The 15,917-nt window shown below is 40.1% G+C and overlaps 1 protein-coding gene across 1 annotated transcript in view; it reads right to left on the bottom strand.

Moving 5' to 3' along the window:
* Positions 1–11,165, bottom strand: part of ARHGEF11 (Rho guanine nucleotide exchange factor (GEF) 11) — a gene marked incomplete at its 5' end in the record, with an annotated part of 84,711 nt that extends 73,546 nt beyond the window's left edge. The window contains 3 exons of the mRNA XM_006895900.1: positions 5,969–6,067; positions 7,027–7,118; positions 11,149–11,165. Of these exons, the coding sequence (XP_006895962.1) occupies positions 5,969–6,067; positions 7,027–7,118; positions 11,149–11,165 (208 nt within the window). The remainder of the gene's footprint in view (positions 1–5,968; positions 6,068–7,026; positions 7,119–11,148) is intronic.
* Positions 11,166–15,917: the final 4,752 nt, after the last annotated feature.

The raw sequence follows: 15,917 nt of genomic DNA, 5'->3' as shown, positions 1-15,917 counted from the left end.
GGTCAACAGAGTCTAACAACCTCTTGAGGTCACTAGCCCACAGTCCCTGTTTGGTGGCCTCCCTCCAGAATGTCCTCTCATGTCTGTGCTAGGCTAAACCCATTTCCAACTAGTCAATTCCAACTCACAGCAATCCCACAGTAGAGAGTAGACTTGATTCACAGGATTTTCAAGTTCCCATAATCTTTATGGAAGCAGACTATTACAATCTTTGGAGGCAGACTATTACAATCTTTCTCTTGCTCAGTTAGCAGCAGAGGGTTTAACCATAGCACAACTAGAACTTCGTTTTAGGTTAGGTATCCCGAACATTGGGTGTATATCCTATTCTGCTCCAGGAACAGACTTCCTATAAATAAGCAGGCCATGTCAGAACACAGGGCCAAGAAGAACATGTGTATACATGCTCTGTGTGCTTTATTTAAATGTGTGTAAATATGTTCCAATATCCAATTAGTTTATTATCTAGGAAGAATGAAATTACTGTGTTAAATCTAATCATTACAGTAATTAAGATTTTTAAGAGAAATACAGATCAAAAGAACAACTGCTTTATTATTCTTTAAGTTTCAATGCCAATCCAGATAAGTATCCCATGTCTCCCTTTCTAAAACTCGCTATTTTATTGCAAACTATCATTTTTATTTTTTCCTTTCTAGGTCTGATTCTACTCCAGTCTAAGAGGAAGGAAAATAGTTAAACAGAAATTAACTAGAGGGGATTCCATACTTTCCATCTTCCTGGCACTATCACTAGTTCTATTTTGCCCTAGTCCGGGGACCTTGAGAGAATAAAGGAAACAAAGACTCAGAGTGTCTTTTCAGAGCTCTACCCTGGTATGCATCCTTGATTATAGCAACTCTATGGGGAGAAGTGCGGCATCAGGATTGGTGGAAGATCTATTAACAATCTGCGTTATGCAGATGACACAACCCTGCTTGCCGAAACTGAGGAGGACCTCATGCACTTGCTGTAGAGGGTCAAGAACTACAGCCTTCAGCATGGACTGAGGCTCAATGTCAAGAAGACAAAGATTCTCACCACTGGACCAATTAGTAGAATCAGAATGGATGGCAAAGAGATTGAGATTGTTCACAGCTTCAGTTTGCTTGGCTCCACGGTCAACACTCTTGGCACCAGCAGCCAGGAAATCAAAAAACTTATTGCGATGGGAAAGTCTGCTGTTAGGGACCTCTTTAAAGTACTCAAGAACAATGGTGTCTCTCTGGAGACTAAGGTGCATCTGATATAGGCCATGGTCTTTGTAATCACTTGTTATGCATCAGAGAGTTGGACAATAACTTTGAGCTGTGGTGCTGGAGAAAAGTATTGAATGTACCCTGGACTGCCAAGAAAACAAACAGATTCATCGTGGAGAGGGTTAAACCAAGCTACTCCTTGGAGACAAGGATTCTGGGGCTTCGTCTGACATACTTTGGACATGTTGTTAAGGAGAGACAGGTCCTTGGAGAGGGACATCATGCTTGGTAAGGTGGAGGGACAGTGTAGGAGGGGAAGAACCTCTATGAGGTGGATTGATTCAGTGACTGGGGTAACTAGGATGGGTGTGTCAAGAGGCCATGTGATTGGCACAGGATAGAGCAGGGTTTAGGGCTGTTGTACATAGGGTCGCTATTAGTCGCAAACGACTCGACGGCACATAACAACAACAAAAACAACCCTGGTATGAAAAACAATCTTCTCAACAGTTGAAAGAGTTAACTCCCAAAACACAAGAAGCCCTAATTGTTTATATGATTCATATAACTAATTTTGTCATAAATGTGTGATTCTCTTTTCACTTGTCCCACAAACACATCCTAAATCTTTCTCCAAGACATTATAAATGGTACAAGCACAGTAAGGGAACACTACACGGTTTAAAATTAAGAAAGGTGTGTGTCAGGGTTCCATCTTTTCTCCATACCTATTTGGACTGTATATTGAGCATATGATTTGAGAAGCTGGACTCTGAAAAAGAATGTAGTATCGGGATCTAAGAAGACTCAAAAACCTGTGTCATGCAAATGATATAGCTTTACTTGCTCAGAGTAAGGAGGACTTGGAAGTGCTTGTTGCAGAAGATCAGAGACTATAGCTTTCAATTTGGACTGTATCTCAATATTGAGAAGACAAAAATTCTCACCACTGGACAGATAAGCAACACCATGACAGATGGAGGAAAACCTGAAACTGTCAATGACTTCATCTTACTTGGACCCAGAATCAATACCCTTGGAGATCAGGAGATGCTTTGCATTGGGAAAGTGTACAGTGAGGGATCTCTCCAAATTACTGAGGAGCAAAGATATTAGTTTGAGGACTAAGGTGTATATGATTCAGGCCATGGTCACTGCAGTCAGTTCAATCTCAATCTGATAGCAGGACAATGAATAAGGATGACAGAAGAACTGATGCCTCTAAACTCTGGTGCTGGAGAAAAGTACTGAACATCCCATGAACTGCCAAAAGAACAAACACATGTCTTGAAAAAGTACAGCCAGAATGCTCATTGGAGGCAAAGATAATAAAGCTTCATCTCACATACTTTGGGCATGTTGTTAGGAGAAGATATTCCTTGGAAATAATATTTGGACAAGTGTAGGGTTGGCAAGAGACCATCATCAACCAGATGGACTGACAGAGACTGCAGCAATGGGCTCATACTATGTTAGAAATGATGAGGAAGGCACAGGATAGGACAGGATTCAGATCTGTTGGTAATAGGGTAGCTATGAATTGTACTTGACTTGAAGGCACCTAACAACAACAACAACAACAACAACAACAACAACAACAACAACACACTATTCAATATATATGTTGAACACATCACTCAAGAGGTTGGACTTTATGAAGAAGAGTGTGGCATAAGGATGAGGGGGAGACTCATCAACAACCTTGCGTTATATAGATGACGCAACCTTGCTAGCTGAAAGGGAGGACTTAAAGCGCTTGCAGTAGAAGATCAAGGACCACAGCTCTTAATATGGACTGCATCAACATCAAGAAAACAAAAGCCTTACCATTGGGTTAGTATGCAGCATCATGATAGAGAAGGATTAAAGTTGTCAATGATTTTACCACAATTGAAACCCTTGGCATCAGCAGTTAGGAAATCAAAAGATGAGCTGCGCTGGGAAAAATCTCTGTCAAAGACCTCTCCAGAGTACTAAAGAGCAATAATGTCAATCTAAAGATTAAGGTGCGACTGATACAAGCCATGGTCCTTTGAATTACTTGCTATGCATCTGAAAGCTGGTCAATGACTAAGGATGACAGAATTATTGATGTCTGGTTGTGGTGCTAGAGAAGAGTACTAACACAGTCCAGGAACTGCCAAGAGAACAAACAGGTCTGTCCTGGATAGTGAAACTCTTATGTACTGGGCATACTGTCAGAAGGGCCCAGTCCTTGAAGAAGGATAATATGGTTGCAAAGGTGTGGATCGGTGCAAGAGATGAAGACTCTTGATGGGATCAGCTGACACATGTTCAGGATAGGGCAGGTTCAGAGCCTTTGTTCACAGGGTTGCTATGAGTTGCAGTTGACTCAATGGCACACAATAACAAAAACAACAATATTGTATTAGCACATAACAACAACAAAAACAACAAGACTACACTATAAACTTCTTTTTAAAAAGTTAAATCCATTTCCTTCAACTCAATTTAGCCTCATACAACACTCATGACAAGAGTGGAACTTCTCGGCAAATTTTCACTTAAATCACAATAAAAATTTGGGGAAGGGGAGGAGACAATAAATATTTAGGGAAACAGACTGCCACATCTTTCTCTCCTGGAGCATGCTGGGTGCTTTTCAGCCACAGTTCCACCATAACTCCTTTTTATTTTTAACACCACATCAGCAGGCCTGCTTTCATTTGCTAAACTGAAGTTCACTCCTCTTATGCATCCTTGCTTTATACCTTACACAGCCTCACTGTCCATCCCACCTCCTTCTTGTCTTTTTCAGTCTTGGTTACAAAACAACAATGGTTCTACCAACTAATAATGTGTTTTGAACTAGATATTATCTGTCACTTGACTGTTTTTGGTTGGGTTTTTTTCCCTTCTTTTATTTGTGTATGTACTGTCAAATAGGATCTGACTAGTACAGGAAGAAATTACCCCTCCTTTTCCAGCAGAGCATCTGGTGGATTCGAACCACCTACCTCTGGGATTGCAGTGCACCTTCTTGCCACTAGGACACCAGAGCTTCCCTGACTGATTATTATTTTTTTTTTAATAACGCCCTTCAACTTTTCATTCCATTCTCATCAAATCCTATCCTGTCAATTTGGTTTTTTCTTTCCATCTTTTAAACTACTCCTAAAATCCCGGTCTTCTAATAAAAAAAAAAAAACAAACCTCAAAATGACTTGAAGGGTCATGACTATGCCCAGAACCACAAACAACCTGAACACAAATTTCCAGACACTATTCCCTTTCACATGCTTTCTAATATATATCATTTATCTTCAAGTAATTTATTATGTAATGTTGACCATATCTGCCAACATGTCCAATAATCATTTGGAACAGTGTATCTGTCTCAAGTGGTAGGCTTCTGCAGAAGAGACTATTTGTGTGACTTAGCAAGGTAATGTGATGTATGTTATGCAGATGGGTCATGTGAAGGTTGTATGAAGAAAGGTGCGTGGAGGCACCTTCCTGTTCTGGGAAGGAACTCCCTTGGGGAATGGGGGACAGCAGGAAATCATCTCATTATATGCGTGCTATTTTACTATTTTTTTTTTTTTTTTACTGTTTTCTATTTTTACTTCAAAAATATTATCAGTTGTAATTTCAAAGCAAGGTCCTCTTTTCCCAAGGTGACTTCTCAGACTTCACATTCAGGCTGTGATTTCTTATTAATTGTAAATGTTATTGTTTTCTTTTTTAGTACAATTTTAATTGTGATTTTAATAAACGTTTACAGAGTAGATTTTCACTGCTGCCCATTTTATCCTCTCTCCCTCTCTTCCCCTACCCCAGTTCACTTTTTTAAAAAACAAAACAAAACACATTTATTCACTGTTGCACAATTACCTACCCCCTTCTCCCCTAAAGTCCTCTTTGCAATAATATACCTCTTATTCTGGGCTGTTGTCGTACACGTAATGCCTAGTCATATATTCCTTTTAGACACTTCTTTCTTTCATCCGTTCCAATGCAATGGCCATAATCTATCCACTATGAGATATCATCTTACCCTCGTAACAATAACAAAGTTCAACAGTGCAGCAAAAAATAAATGTTGGTGAGGTTGAGGAGAGATTGAAACCCTTGTTTTCTGCTGATGAGAATGTAAAATGGTGCAACCACTATGGAAGGCAGTTTGGTGTTTTCTCCAAAAGTTGGAAACAGAAATATCATTTGACCCAGCAATACCACTACTGGGAATATATCCTAAAAAGCCAGAACTGCCATCCAAACAGATGTATGCACATCCATGTTTACTGCTGCATTATTTACAATAGCAAAGAGATGGAAGAAATCCAAGTGTCTATCAACAAATGAATGGACAGAAAAACTGATACAGTCAAACAATGGAATACTATGCAGCACTGAAAAACAAAGAACTCATAAAACATACACAACACGGGGGAACCTGGAGTATATCTTACTGAGTGAAATATCTCAGTCACAAAAGGATAAACACTGCAGAGCACCACTGATATAAAGTAGGTCTGATGTGGAGGTTTGAGAGAACAGGATATTCTGCTGTTCTTCCACTTTCAAACAGTTAAACACGAAGAATGCTTCTTGGAAATTCTGCCTAATGGTTTAGCATTGTGAAAGAGGTCCCTGGGAAACCAGGTCTGGTAAGGTATTCATGTCCATCAGGGCTCCTTGGGCCTCCACTGGGCTCCCTGGGCTCCAGTCCATTCAAGTCCTGCAGCACTGTAAAGTCCATGGCTGATCTGTAAGAACTCCCCACCTCAGAAAGAAGTAACACTCACCTGGCCGCACCGACTGCACCAGAACAATGCGATCCCCACTGACTGTGAAACCGAAGCCATGTTGGTCCTTTTGGATGATGACACAGCGCTGAACAAGGCCTGGTGATGGAGAGAACGAAGGGAGAATGATTAGGTAAACCCTGCCACCAGAAGAAGCTTGTGCATAAAAGCCAACATCACCCAAGAAAGGCCTGATGTGTTTCTTCCTCCAGAAAGCTATCCCAGAAAGCTATTCTATACTAACCAAATTCCCCAGATACATGCTCCACAGATGAACTACGAAAATGATTTGCCTTCCTCAATGATTTAAAAGTACCATTAACCTGTTTTGTATTTCATGTATTATCCCTCTCTGGGGCCCTGAAATTGACTCTATTGCACATGTCTTCATCTTTCTGGATTGTCCAAGTCCAAGCTACCTCCTTAAAACTCACAGCAGTGAAAAGAAACCCTAGGATAGAAGGCCAAGTAAGATGACACATTTTATGTCAAATTATGTCCAGCAAATACACCAGTTGATCCTTACTGCAGATCTGGAGAACTCAGGATGGCACAGGGTTGACCCTTTGCAAAGTCCAAGGAAGGATAATGGCACGAGAAAGTATTCTTTTTCTCCCCGCATATATATACAAACACAGAACTTAAAAGAAACAGGCTCTGTCTCCTGACTGCCTCCACCCCAAGGGATAAAGGGGTACAAGACCTTGCACATGTATGCAGGGGTGGGAGTGTGTGTGTGTGTGTGTGTGTGTGTGACTGAAATCTGTTAACGGGCTACAGCATGGCTTCTAGAGTATAAATAGTTTTAAGGCCTTATTCTGGTTCCCACTGATCCTCAGGTGAGTTTCTTAAGCCTTCTGTACCTCATTTCCTTAAGCATAAAATAAGACTTAACAAAATTTACATTGTACAGTTGATAAAAGAACTAAGGGAATTTCTAGAAAATGTTATATATTAACACAATGTTTTGCACATAATGTGTTCAATTAAAAAGCTAACGGGTCTTACACTTGAGGTGTACAGCTGTGTCTACATAGTTCAAGCCCCAGAAAGTTTACCTGTTGTCTCAGAGGCATCAGAAGGCTGGCGGTGGTGCAAAGGGGACTTGCGCTCAGGTGCTGAATCTCCCAGAGAAGGCAGGCTAGTTAACCTGCAGAAGCAGTAAGAAAAGCACATTGATGAGCTGGGTGAGAAGGGACCAGCTTTGCCTTAGAAGGGGGCCCAGTCAAAAGGAGCCCTAAGTCTAGGGGAGAGAAGTTGGCCCTCCAGCACTGTAACTTGCTCAATCTGGTAGACTAGTCAGGTATATACCAATGACAACACCACGTATCTGGAATCCTGGGCTGGCAGGACAAGCATGACATTCACGCCAGCAAGGCGTGAAGGGAAATAGCCCTTCCTAAAGTAAGGCGACAAAGAGACAATAGCAAGAAGGGATGTGCACACATAGACACGCTAGTTGGGTCTTACCAGGCTGCAATGGGGCTGATGGAACAGAACGAAGCAGCACAGAAAATGAATGCAAGAAAAAGACAGGGGAAAAAACAAACAGCTAGTTAGATTTACATGATTATTTGCAAAGGAAAGGAAGACTGGAAGTCAAGGACAAAGGAGTGAGAGACACACAGAGGCTTGCATTCATCTCGCAGAGACACGTAATGGCTGTAGCAGAGACAATCTCCCCCATGTTACATCATCTCTTTGTCCCTCAAAATTCCAGCTCTCCAAAAAGTGGTCTCCAAATGGGGAACTGGACAAGTGGCTCACTTATGAGGTATCTAGCAACTTTATACTTTCCAAGAAAAGAGGAATCAGAGCCTCTTAACATTTCTCTTTTGGGAACCATGGAAAAGTAGGAATCTGGTAGGTTTGGTGGTAGCATCCCCACCAAGCACTCAAATGCATTTCCCCCAATCAGCCTCTGGGACCTTGCTTAGACACTATCAAATGACCCCAGGACATTAGAGTACCTCAGGTTATTAATGCAAATTTGGTATGACTCTCCTTTTAAAGTAGGCTCCCAATAGGAACAGAAGTTTAAAACACTGTGGTATCCTCCTTTTTAGAATAGTGGCTAACTGTCAGTTAGCTAACCAAACAGTTACTGTTCCTCAGAAAGGGGTCTCTTATTGAAACCAATAAAGAGAAAATGACTATGTAGACAGTTATGGAAGCAACATTTGCAAAGGCAAAATACTGGATACAATCTAGGGTGTTCATAGTAAATGCCAATTAATTGATTTACAGTACATTAGTACAGTATGGATCCAGCATGTAGTCACATAAAAGAACAGAAGGCTCTTTATATACTGAAAAGGAGCCCTGGTGGCACTGTGTGTAAGACACTAGAGGCTGCTAATTAAAAAGCTGGTGGTTCAAGGCAACCAGGTGCTCCACTGGAGGAAGATGAAAAATCTCCTTCTATAAAACCTCACTGCCTCTGAAACCTGACTCAGGACGAGCAACTGAGTCAATGACAGTGGGTTTGGTTTGATTTTGGTTATAGGTTGATAAAAAAATTATCTCAAAGATATGCTGTTGAGTTAAAAAAAATTAAGATACAGAATTCTGTGGAGAATAAAATAAAAAATGGGGTAAGGAATGAATATAAAAGTTTGTTTACATAACACTGGCTGCCTCCAAAGAGGTGAATGGGGACCATGGCTGGATTGGAGATTTTTAGTTATTTTCACTTTTATGCCTTTTAAAATTGGAACCATATGTTATATGAAAAACCAGAATGATTTAAAACATTCACACAAAGTAAAAGAAAAAAAAAACCCTGGAACTATTTTTGAAAACTGGTAACTTCTACATTTGGAAGGGGAGACCTTTTCCAGCCCTTACCCTGGCACCCCTCTTACCTGGACAGGTGAGATTGCTTTTTACTGGCTGATCTTTGTATCAGAGAGAGAAGGACATCAAGGAAGAAGAGAGCGTGGGACCCGGGAGAGAGCGATGCAGAAGAGGAGAAATAAAGAGAAAGAAAAACAAAACAAGACATAAACCAGACAAGACACTTCCGATGGTTGGTACAAGAAAATCTGTAATAAAGCTAAGAAGGGCCCAAGGGTGGACACTGACCACAATATAGCAGTGATCATACTGAAATGCATATTTGGCCATCTCATTTCGCTGCTTAAATTCTCTTAGTCTCTCTCCATTGCACTTAAGAGAAAGTTCGTCCCTCCTTGAACTAAGCCATTTGAGGCAGCATCTCAAAGGAAGTACTGCCTAATGCCCGCTAAGTGCCCCTTTCATATATTCCACTGCTCTCTTTATCTATCTTTACTGTAATATGTAACTGGTTGTTCTCGTGTCTCAAAGTAGACACAGATTCGGTTATGTGCTCTATGCAGACAGAGACCGTTTTGTTGGTCAATGTCCCCAGTGATGGACACAGCTGCTGACTCTATTCTGGGTCCCTGATCTTTACTGCCTCTCCCGTCACTTGTTACAGTTTCTAGTCTCTCTTTGCCCACTCTGTTCCTTCCTTCTAAGATGTTCTTCCAATGGCTTCCCCATTAATACCCCTGCAAGTCACACACAAAATGGGGGAGGGAGACATGTAAAATTCTAGAAGCTGCAACTTCTGAGATTATTAAAAACATCCTATTCCATAATTTTCTGCCTCCTGTGCCCAAATCACCCCATGCACGGTCAAGATTCAACTTGCTTATAATTTAATAAGGGTCTATTATGTTCTACAATATAGACCTGTGCTGTCCAGTATGACAGCCACAAGCCATATGAAGCTATTTACATTTTAATTTTAAATAAAATTTCCATTTCTAAGTCATATCTGATGGATTTTAAATTTCCTGGAGGCACATAATGGTTATCATATTGGATGGTTCTAGACAGTATTCAAAGTTACAAGTACACAAAAATGAAGCTAGCAAGTGAGGTAAGCATGGAGTACTTTAATACAACACTGAGAGCTAACGGTGCCCGAATCGAAGGAGGATTCTCTGAATTGATCTTCAAAGATCTTTCACTGCAACTGCTCGTCTGCTGTCTCCACTGGATCTATAATACTCCAGCGCAGGGTTACCAAGCCTGGCTTTAAACTCTTCCTCACTACCTCAAGAGAATGCCAACTTTATCTCAGGACAGTTCAAGGTTCCTTGCCTAGGTCTATCTAAGGCCCCTTAGAAAATATCTCTGGAAAGGTACAAAAGAAACATCTAATATTGGTTGCCTCCCAAAAGTAAAACTGGGTGAATGAGAAACATGGTACAGTGGTTAAGTGCTCAGCTGCTAACCAAAAGGTTAGAAGTTTGAACACACCATGGGAGAAGGGCATAGCAGTCTGCTCCCATAGAGATCACAGTTTTGGAAACCCTATGGGGGCTGTTGACCCTGTCCTATTGAGTTGCTGCTGGCAACAGACTTGGCTTTTGTGTCTTTTGCTTTGACCCTAGCAAGAAGTTGGTTCCCTATGCTCATGATAAGCCTAAATAATATACTAAAAGGTAACCTTTAAGCTGGTTTGGTCTGTATCTGAGTTGGGAAAAACCATTCCAGGTCATCAAAGGGAGATTTCATCAAGGCCTATCTGCTGGTCTGCTGAGGACTCTTAGGAGAACAAAGTAAAAGATTCACTATCTCAGAGTTGGCTCTGACTTACAGCGACTCTCCAATGGGTTTCCTAGGTTGTGAATCATAACGGGAGACAAATGCCCATCTTTCTCTCACAGTGCTGGTGGACTTGAACAGGCAGAGATGTGCAACCTTTGGATCTGGCAGTACAAATGTTACCAACTGTACTACCAGAGCTAGACAAGGATAATTATTGCACAACTAAGTTTCTCCATGGGGGAAAAAAAATGCAGGGTTGGATAGGTGCTGAGAACAGAGAGACAGTCTTGAAATAGAACTGTAATTGCAACAGAAACATTTGTTGTTTCTATTCCAACTTAAAGGAGAAAAAGTAATATCTAATTGGAAGAGAGAAAAATGCCCACAGCAGGAAGATCTGATGGCTGAAGAGAATATATAGGCTACCATGTCATCCTAGAGAGGGTTAGACCAGGCTGCTCCTTGGAGGCAAGGATTCTGAGGCTTCGTCTGACATACTTTGGACATGTTGTAAGGAGAGACAGGTCTTTGGAGAGGGACATCATGCTTGGGAGGGTGGAGGGATGGTGCAGAAGGGGAAGACCCTCTATGAGGTGGACTGATTCAGTGACTGGGGTAATCGGGATGGGTGTGTCAGAGGCAGAGAGACTGGCACAGGATAGAGCAGGGTTTAGGGCTGTTGTCCATAGGGTTGCTATGAGCCGCAAGCGACTCGACGACACATAACAACAACAACAACCATGTCAACTGGTTGTAAAGGGAGCAGAGATTTTTGGGAAAAAGAACCTTGCAAAGTTAAAATCTAAGTGACAAAAGAAAAGGAAAAGGAGAGGGGAAGTACGTGTGTGAGGATGGCTGAGATGGTATCTGGCAGGTGGGAAAAATATGGGCTTTTCTTCTTCCTGACATTCAAATTTGACAGGAGAGTTCAGATCCCACCAGCTTAAATCCGAGGTTTATTTAGGAGGTTTAGAAGAGTGGAATCCCCTTCTCTAAATTTCTACTCTGAAAGTCACTCTATTGAGACTATCTTCTAACCGAACTTCTCTGTTACAGAAACCTGTAAGTCCTTTCAAATTGCTTTTCGAGGGCTATTCTTTCCTTTACATTGTCCCTGACACCCATTACTTCAAGTCACATGTATAGGCTTCATATCTGGATTACTGTAAAAATCTCTCATTTCTATCCCAGTGTATCCAGCACATCACAACAGGCTAATTTTCCTCAAGCATTATTTCCTTCAGGTCAACCTTTATCAACAACTTATCATTTCCTTCATGATAATCTACACAATCAGATGTTTGATCCTGGTATTAAAGGCCTTCCATTCGCAGCCTCAAAAGTCTTTTCAAATTCATCTATTACTTGTCTACTTTTACCTATTTAGCGCTTGTCCACTGGGTAAAGAGTTGTGCTCCTACCCAAAGGCAGGTGGTTTGAATCTACCAGCTGCTCATCAGAAGAAAAATGAGCATCTCATCTCATGTAATTTATAGCCTCAGAAAACCCACTGGTGAGCCAGCTATGAGTTGCTTTGACTTGATGGCACAAAACATCACCATTCCCCCACCTCCCACCCCGATCCATTAGCTGGTAATCTACTAAAGAAGGTCATTCCTTGGCCCTCTGTTCTAGAAGTTCTACAAATTCATGGGTCCCCATCCCCACTCTACCCATAGTTCCATTAAATCCATTATAATCCAATGTTGCGATTATTATTTTGGGTTATTAGCACGACTTCCTATAAACTCTTCTATCAGAGTTCTGTCATTATTATTTTGACTTTTAAAATTGTACCAGTTTGGCTAATCGGAGCTTCTACAAGTCAGCTCCTATGTCTTTTTAATATATATAATATCATTATATATAATAATAGATACATAATAGAATAACATGTTACTATCTCTTTTTTACTTTGTCAAGAAGACAAAGATTCTCACCACTGCATCAACTGGCAGCACCATGATAGATAGAGATGAGATTGAGGCTCTTAACAATTTCAACTTGCTAAATTTGTTAACAATCAACACTTTTGGCACCAGTAGTCAGGAAATGAAAAGATGAATTGCATTGGGAAAAATCAGCTGTTAGGAACCTCCCCAGGGTACCGAGGAGCAACAATGTCAGTCTAGAGACTAAGGTGCGCCTGATCCAAGCCACAGTCTTTGCACTTACTTGCTATGTCTTGGAGAGCTGGACTATGACTAAGGACGACAGAAGAAGAATTGAGTCACAGGCGACTCAACCGCACATCACAACATGTTTTTTGGTATAACTTTGCTTCCTGGCACAAAAAATTGTTCTGGCCCAATCTTCTATTTTACTTTTCCCATATTTGGAATCATACATTTCTCTAAGAGTCCTAGTTTCTTTTAGTAAAATATATATTTAGAAACAAGATCTGGGCACTAGGCACTCAATGGTAGCAAGCTGTTTGCAAATCCTTTCAATGACCAAAACACCCCATTACGGTTAAGTCAGAATCCATTCATAGCTGATCCTCCAGCAGATTTTCAGAGGCAGAAAACTGCATGGGAAGAGAGTGCTCATTTTTCTCCTGTGGTTCAAACTACCAGATGTGTGCCACCTTTGGGTTAGCAGCCCAATTCCCTACAGAGCAGAGTTCTCTGTATGAATAGCATTAAGAAATCGGAAGAGAATGTCAGTTCACACTGATAGCATTCCAATTTTAATCTAACACTTCCTGGGGTCTTCCTCGTTTTTCACTATCTTACACAATATTTCCTTTCCCCTAACCTGAAAGCTTCATTCAAAAATATCAGTTTGTTCAAGTCTATAATGCATGAAGATAGTTTTGGGAGTTACTAAACCAGTATTACCAGCAACAACAAACCTAAGTTCAAGGTTTCCTTGCAGTTTTGGTTTTGTTTTTGTCCTTTTGAACTATATTCAACTAAAGCTATATAGAATATTATGTTAAAAAGTTATTTGGGCTAATTCTTTTTTACATCATTTACCTGAAATGTACCTATTTTTAATTTTAGGGTCATCCTATTTAAGGTTTATTTAATGTCTAAATACCTTAAACATTCACATGGTTCAAAACTCAAAGACTGAAATTATAAACGCATATTCAGAAGTGTTATTCTTATCCTTTCACTCATTTTCGCAGTTCTATTAGGCAACCATTTTCATTAACTTCTGGTTTCCTTTCTGTGTTTCTGCTTGTAAAACTAAACACATTAAAATATTAATATTTCTTTTTGTACCTTGGATTTTTTCTACTTGAATTATTTTCAGTTACTCCTTATCTACCTTTCTTATCTTTGCATGCAATTCAAATTTATCAACTGCTCCATAAGAGAAAGACGGATAATTGCCTCTCTGAAACTTAAAGCCTCTGAAAACTCACTAGAAGGTCAGCTATGAGTCAGTTCCAACAGCACACAACCACAACTACAACAACTAAGACAATGGACAATAAAGTAAGGAAAAGGTTAATGACTTTGTAGGCAGCAAAAGGTATGAACTGCAAACCAGTTTTTAAATCCATTTGCTGACCTACGGTGTGTGGAAGGGAAAAAAAAAAAAAAATATATATATATAGTAAAAAATAAAAAACCCCGAAGTTTTATAACCGAATATGCAAAGAGATTGTTGTTATTGTTGTTACGTGTCACTGAGTCAACTGTGACACAGAGTAACTTTCTGAATAACAGATCTGAAACTGGCCATTAGCCTGTGCCATTCTCATCATCTCTGATACACTTTAGCCCACTGTTACAGTCCTTTTGTCAATTCATTTTGTTGAAGCTGATTCTTCACCTCTCCAAGCATGACGATCTTCTCCAAGGATTGGCCCCTCCTGACAACATGCCGAAAAGTGTGTGAGATGAAATTTCACAATCCTTCCTTCCAATGAGTATCCTGGTCACTTTTTTCCAAGACAAACTGTTCTTTTGGCAGTCCATGAGATATTCCGTAACCTCCAAAACCACAACTCAAAGGTATAAATTCTTCTTATCATTCTTATTCACTGTCCAACTTTCAGATCCATATAGGAAGTAATCAGAAATACCATGGCTTGGATCAGGCACTCCTAAGTCTTTAAAATGATGTCTTTGCTCTTCAGCACTTTGGAGAGGTCTCTAACAGCAGATTTTCTCAATGTAATGTCTTCTGATTTCTTGACTGCTGGTTCTAAGTGTGTTGAATATGGATCCAAGTAAAATAAAATGGTTGGCAACTTCAATCCTTTCTCTGTCAATCGTTACCTGTTGCCTATTGGTTCAGTGGTAAGGATTTTCGTTCTCTTGATGTTGAGATATAATCCATATTAATATGTGCAAAGAAACAGAAAAACAAGGGAAGAACATACTCAGCATTTCTCAAGTTGAAAGAACTGAAGAACAAATTCAAGCCTCGAGTGGCAATAATGAAGGATTCTATGGGTAAAATATTGGACAATGATGGAAGTATCAAAAGAAGATAGAAGGAATACACAATGTCACTATCAAAAAACAACAGGTCGACACTGAAACATTTCAGGAACTGGCATATGATCAAGAACCAGTGATAATTAAAGATGTTTAAGCTGTACTGAAAGCATTGCGGGGAAGGCCCCAGGAATTGATGGAGCCCTGGACATGCTCATTTACCTATGCGAAGAAATTTGGAAGACAACAACCTGCTTATTAACTTGAAGAGATACATGTTTGTTCTTATTTTCAAAAAGACGATCCATCAGAGTATGAAAATTATCAAACAGTATTATGAATATCACATGCAAGTAAAATTTTGCTGAAGATTACTTAAAAGCAGTTAAAACAGGGCACAGACAGTGAAATTTCAGAAATTCAAACTGGATTCAGAGGAGGCTATGGCAGGCAAAAGGACTATCACTGTTGATGCCAGATGGATCTTAGCTGAAAGCAGAGAATACCAAAAAGGTGCTTATACGTATTTTATTGATTATGGAAAAGAATATTACTGAGTGGACCATCATAAATTATAACTAACATTGAGAAGAATGGGAATCCAGAACACTTAATTTTGAAGCTGCTGTCCAAACCGAGCAAGGTTCTGCATGGCTGTATACCAACGGAGAAGTTTATCTTTTGTTTTTCAAATAGAAGATCTAACTGGGGTGAGGGGGTAAAGAAAAAAGTGCAACAATGAATGAATGAAAATCCAAAATCTCTCTAAATGTTCATTAAAATAAAAAAAAAAATAAAATTTTTGCTGCCAGTTTAGGGCCTGTGTCAGGAAAAGGAAGTTCTACTCATAAACAATGCCACCCAAAGGTAATAAAGGAGGTCAGAATTGCTTCCACTGTGGAAAGCTGGGCCACTTCAGTAGACAGTGTCACAGACGAGAACCACAGATAGGCAAGGGAGTAAAGAGGAAG

Source organism: Elephantulus edwardii, unplaced genomic scaffold (genome assembly GCF_000299155.1).
Source record: "Elephantulus edwardii isolate Elephantulus edwardi_28Jun2011 unplaced genomic scaffold, EleEdw1.0 scaffold00176, whole genome shotgun sequence".
NCBI classification, from domain to species: Eukaryota; Metazoa; Chordata; class Mammalia; order Macroscelidea; family Macroscelididae; genus Elephantulus; species Elephantulus edwardii.
Note: the sequence above shows the minus strand (reverse complement) of the source record. Positions and strands in the feature narration are given on the sequence as shown.